At 52.3% G+C, this 5,615-nt stretch overlaps 1 protein-coding gene across 2 annotated transcripts; it reads right to left on the bottom strand.

Moving 5' to 3' along the window:
• Positions 1 to 1,692: 1,692 nt before the first annotated feature.
• Positions 1,693 to 5,609, bottom strand: IRS4 (insulin receptor substrate 4). 2 transcript variants are annotated; one of them, XM_004379763.1, is made up of 2 exons: positions 3,996 to 5,609; positions 1,693 to 3,962 (listed from the first exon to the last, which is right to left on the bottom strand). In XM_004379763.1, the coding sequence occupies exons 1-2, from the start codon at positions 5,590 to 5,592 to the stop codon at positions 1,789 to 1,791; spliced, it is 3,771 nt and encodes a 1,256-aa protein (XP_004379820.1). In that variant the 5' UTR covers positions 5,593 to 5,609; the 3' UTR covers positions 1,693 to 1,788. The 2 variants fall into 2 exon arrangements, with proteins under 2 accessions (XP_004379820.1, XP_004379819.1); XM_004379762.1 differs by having other exon boundaries at positions 1,789 to 5,592.
• Positions 5,610 to 5,615: the final 6 nt, after the last annotated feature.

Raw genomic sequence — 5,615 nt, forward strand, 5'->3', positions numbered from 1 at the left:
CATGAGTATTGGAAAGTATAGACAAACATCTATGAAAACTGGTCCTTTTCAAAGTGGGACAGGGACCCAGGCAGCCCTTATCACTTACATCAATATAAAGTGTCTTCAGCAGTTAGGCTCAAACAATAGCTTGAGACCAATTTACAGGTGTACTTTACAGGCTAAAATAGGTATGTTTCTGAAAAGCTGATGATGAAGTGAATTCTTGGAAATGAAATATTTTAAACGTATGGTTATGGTAGTAGTGGTGGTCACGGTGTGTGTGTGTGTGTGTTTGGGAGGGGGAGCTCACAATTTAAAGAAGTCCTGAATTGAATCCTTTGGCAAGCCAAAGCATCCTTTTGTCGTTTTAATGATCACTCTTTAATGTGTCCATGCTGCAAATGTGAGTTTTCTTGTATGGCAAGTTTTCTATAGCAGGGGAAGAAAGGGGAGAGGGGCTACACCTGCACTAAATAGGGAGCTTGTTAGGTGACTGTTGTGATCAGTCCCCGACTTGTTCTGCCTGATCAAGCACAGTGGGCAGAGATCCAATCACAAAAGCATTCCACAGAGCAAGCAAAGCAAAAATCTTCACTAAACTGACTACTGGAATGAAAACTGCTGGGGTCCATCCCTTCCCTGTACTGGGAAAGCAGCACATTCTACTAAAGAGAGAAGGCAGTTGAGACTATGGAGACATCATCCTCCACAATCACTTCCTGAGAACACCTCAAGACATGCTGATGACAAACCTTGCACAATGTACACAGTAAATTCACTTTAAGTCTTGTTGTCCAAGCCTGACAGCCCCTACTCTGCTTTATTTCTGCCTTTGGAAAAGTAGCCCTTTAAAAAACGTCCTCTGTTCCAGGATAGGATGCCCTTGGGGTCAGGTCTTCCTCTAGTCCTGTTATCTTGCTTTACTTGATTTCCCAGAAGACACACCAATTAGATGTTTTAAATACTTCATAAATCTTTCAAACAATAGTCATATCCATTATCAACTTGTCACCACACCCTCTGGGGGGGGTGTCAAATGAAGGAAATGAGGCACAGCAAAGGTGGCTTGCCTATCTCTACTAGTGACAGAGAAAAGGAACACTCAGGGTATCTGGCAATTTATCCTGTATAAAAAGAAAACAAATCAACACAAAAGCACATTCCACAGCCAAATACTCTTTTCTTTTAATCACCTGCTCTTCGGGATTATTTGTTTTACTCTCCCTCCAGACATTCATGCTAACAATTGAGATTTTAACCTTCTGGGTAAATCACAGTACACCAGCAATGACAACTAGTACTTTCTAAAAGAAAGTTTCAGAGAAAGTTATCCTCCCCAAACGTTAACCCTTGGTTGTTACTGCTTAATATTCTGTGCTCTTATTAAATTCTTGCACCTACTTAATTACGAGCATATACAGAAAAGCAGATTTTAATTATCAATTTGAAAATGAGTTGATCTGACTCAATTTAAGGTGTCCTGCTTTGCATAATCATTTAGTGATTGGGAAGGATGTTTGAAAGCATCCTCATGCTATATATCCTCGAGTTTTAACTACTCCTAAAAAGTAGAAGCACTGTTTTGATCATAATCGGGTTTTTCCAGAGAAAACACCTTATGATTGGATTTAAACTTAAGTTTCTGCAAAGATCACAAGGTATTGCATGAATAATTATAACTAAATTCCCGCCCTTCGTGCCAACCACCAGTTAATGAAATATTAACTCGCTTATTCCTAACACTGTAAACATAGTGGCACATCGATTAAGCAATGCCCATTAACTTTAAGGAAATGAATTTTAGACTTACCAACCTCTTTCGGGAGAGTCGAACTTCTTGCTGTCAGGTCTGGCAAAGTCCATTCTCACGTAAGTGTTGTCGTCGTCAGAATCTTCTCGCTCCGGGGGTCTTGGCACTGGGCGGCGGCGAGGTGGTGGCGGGGGAGCGGCAGCCCCACTCACCCCGTTCTCACCTCTGGCAGGATCTGCAGATGGGTTTGGGGCTTCGGGATTCGAGCCACAGGCAATGTTTTGGAACCCCCTTACGGCTTCAGCGGCGGCTGCAGCAGCAGCATTAGCAACAGGTAGAAACCAGCGGGCGGAGGCGGAGTCAAACCCAGCGGCCGCTTCCAAGCTCGCGGCGGCTGCGCCGACGCCCGGGGCCGCGGCCAGGGCGGAGGCTGCGGCTAAAGCCCGGCCCACCGCTAAGGTTGGAGCAGCGGCTGCCGCGGCGGCCGAGGCTAAGGAGGCAGAAAGCTCTCTCTCGAGGCTGTCGGTTGGAAAAGCAGAGACAGCGGCTCTGGCGGCTGCAAAGAAACTTTGCGAACGGCTTCGGGGCCGTCTTCTCTCTTGCTCTTCTTCCTGCAGCAACCTAGCTACAGGTGGCGGCTCAGAGCATCGGCTGGGGGAGAGAGAAATGTCCATACAGCACTCAGAAAATGGGTCGACCACATAGATTCGACCTGTTTCAGCATCATAGCGAATGGCACTGTCAGCAAAAGGCACGGCTGGTGTCATTGCTGGGTTGAAAATCACTTCAATGTAGTCGCCCTCTTCCTCGGCGTTGCCACCCGTAGCACTGGGAGGAAGAGGAGGAAGTGGCCACCTAGCACCGTCCAGAGATGGGGGATTGGCACCTGGAATAGCTCTTAAAAGATTTGAGAGGTGGTTTGCTGGATTTGGAAATGGCACTCCAAACTCAACATTCACATAATGAGAAAAGGCTGACAGTCTAGGGTCAGCAATTATGCCCCACGAATCTGGGAGTCTTTGAGAAGAGGGGACTGGCATATTGCTCTCTCTCTTAGTGAAGTCAATGTTGACGTAGTCACGAGAGCTGACAGCTCCTCTCTGCTGATGTGTGGGCTTTTGTGGTTTTGGCTTGATTTTATTTCCTTTTGTAACGAAAGGAAGTCTATTGGGTCTCTTAGCCTTGTTCTTTGGGGGCCCATCATCTGAGGGCTTTGAGGGTGACCCCCCATCTCCAGGCTTTGCGCACGACCCCTGAACTAAAGGCTTTGAAGGTGTATCTTTGGGGCCTCTGCTAGATGAGGCTTCTTTGTCTGGGCCCCTCCCCAGGAACTTCCCAGGTAACATGGGTACATACTCACTGTGGTCACTCTGTCCCAAGGGGGAGCTCTGAAAAGAGTTTGGCAGAGAGAAGTAGGAGCTCCAACTTTTAGACGAAGAGCCGCCCTGAGGATTTCTGGGGTTTTTTGGAATTGCACCAGCTCCAGGAGCCATGAACATGTAGTCACTGTCACTGTCATTGTCCTTTGAGTCATCCTCTTTATTAGGATCAGGTGCTTTGGGGGGACTTGGTGCAGGTGGTGGGCTCACTCTGGGAAACATCATCATGTACCCTCTTGAATCTTCAAAAGGTGATCGAGAGTGGCGCTTTTTTGAGGCAGAGACATTTTGAGGAGCCATGGGCATATAATCGCTGGAGCTTGCGAGAGGGGCAGCAACCCCTGGCCTCATTGGCACGTATGGGTCATCTTCATCTTCATCAAAAGCTCTGGCTCTGTGGGGACACCGAGCTGCACCTTCAGGGATCTCTGCCTCTTTGACATCCTTGGATTCTTTTCGTTCTTTTGTGGCTCCTCTGTCAGCACAAAAATAAAGTCGGAACCTGCCTCCAGACTTCCCTTTTCCACCAGTTGCTCCAGGTGGTGGGGGTGGAGGTGGGGGTGGTGGAGGTGGTGGCATTTGCTGTTGCTTGCTTTGAGTTAATTTGCCAAAGTAGGATCTTTTCTTCAGAGATTTTCCACGTTCATCATTGCCATCTGAGCCTTTCCCACTTCCTGAGCCCTTGCCCCCTCCAGAGTCCTTGCCACCACCTCCTGAGCCATGGCCACCTCCAGGCCCCTGGCCACTACCTGAGCCATGGCCACCTCCAGCCCCCTGGCCACTGCCTGAGCCATGGCCACCTGCGGTGCCCTGGCCATTTCCTGAGCACTGGTTTCCTCCTGCACCCTGGCCTCCTGAGCCCTGGCCTCCTGAGCCCTGGCCACCACTTGAGCTCTGGCCACCGCCAGAGCCCTGTCCCCCACCGGAGCACTGGTTTCCTCCTGAACCCTGGCTACTGGAGCCCTGGCCACTTGAGCCCTGGCCACCTCCTGAGCCCCGGCCATTTCCTGAGCCCCAATTGTTCATGGGCATGTAGTCGCCTCCATTTCCTTCCTGACTTTCATTGCTCTGAGGATTGCCTTCCTCCCCAGAGTTACCAGAGCCAGATGCTTCAGAAGACAGGCAAGCTCCGTCGTTGGGGGGTTCTGCAGGGGCAAGCATCGGGTTGGGTGCTAAGTGGCGAAAACAGCTGGCTGGCACTGACATTGCTCTCCTGGACCTGTGCATTCTGGGCAGATGCTGTCTTCCTCGTCTGGAGTGGGGTACAGGCTCGCTGGCTGATACGAAACGCCTGGTGAGGAGCATCTCGTCTTCCCCGTCACCAATGGCCCTCAGGTGGCAAAACTCAAAGCGGGACCTTCTGAGCCAGCCGCCAGGCTGGAAGGGCAGCGAGTCCAGGTGCCTCCTAGCGGACAACAGGGTTAACAGGTGGGTGCCGATGCTGATGCTGTAGCTGCGGCAGCGGGCTCTGTAGTCGTCTGCACACAAGGCTCTCATTTTCTCCAAAAACAGCTCGTGCATGTTTTGGGCTACCACACAGTCATCGACCTGCATCCATAGCTCCCCCGGACCGATGACGGTGGACCTGCCGACTTCCAAAAAGAAATACTGCTCCGAGTGGCCGCAGCGACGAATGCTCAGGAGCTGCACGACCACGCTGGCCACTTCGGTGTTTAGCCTCACAAACACAACCTCCTCGTCGGTCAGGCAAAGCCGGAACACGCCGCTCAGCTCTTTTCTGTGCCCCAGCCCCCTTGGTTTGATTACTACCTGCCACACATCTTTGTAGAAGGGTGGCTCCGCCGCCGCTGCCGCCGCCACCAACGCGGCCCCCTCTTGGTCCGGCTGCACGCCGGGCGTGCCGCAGCGGCGGCGCTTGCTCTCGAGGATGAGGCGGCTGAGCAGCAAGTACCAGCTTTCCTGCTCCGACTCGTTCTCGGCCACCATTGCAAAGTACTCGTCCTGGGTGAAAAGGGCAATGAGGTGTCGGTACCTTGCGTCGGCTCGCTGGCTCACGGAGAAGCACTGGTACAGGGTGATCACGCGTCGCGGCGGGATGAGCGCGGGCATCGCGGCGCCCGAGGCGGCCGCCGCAGCTGCAGCCGCCGCGGCGCGGACACTGTGCCGGAACTTCCTGGCATTTTCGTAGTATTCCAGCCGAGCTGGGGCGTCCGCGGTCTCGAGTTTAAGTACGAAGTATCGCCTGTGCCCATGCTTCTGCTTCCGCAGGTAGCCGCGTTTGCAGACTTCGTCCCCGACGGGGAGGTCTTCCTCCTCGGACTCCGAGTCTGACCGGGAGCCAGTGGCCGCGGAGAGCCACATGGCTCCCGGACAAGACGACCCGGTCCCAATGAGTGCGGTCGGGGTTCCCGAGGAAAGAAGTGGGGTGGTCGCCGCCGCTGGTGAAGCTGCCGCTGCTGCCGCTGCTGCAGCTCTCAGGCTACTTGTCACTTCGTCGCGAGCGAAGGAGCAACTCGCCATGGTGATGCAAGATGGTTTTAAGG

Source organism: Trichechus manatus, unplaced genomic scaffold, assembly GCF_000243295.1.
Source record: "Trichechus manatus latirostris isolate Lorelei unplaced genomic scaffold, TriManLat1.0 scaffold00068, whole genome shotgun sequence".
Classification (NCBI taxonomy): Eukaryota; Metazoa; Chordata; class Mammalia; order Sirenia; family Trichechidae; genus Trichechus; species Trichechus manatus.

What these genes read in the sequence shown, in the direction of transcription:
- IRS4 (XM_004379762.1), bottom strand. Translation starts at nt 5,592, where the DNA reads ATGGCGAGTTGCTCCTTCGCTCGCGACGAAGTGACAAGTAGCCTGAGA.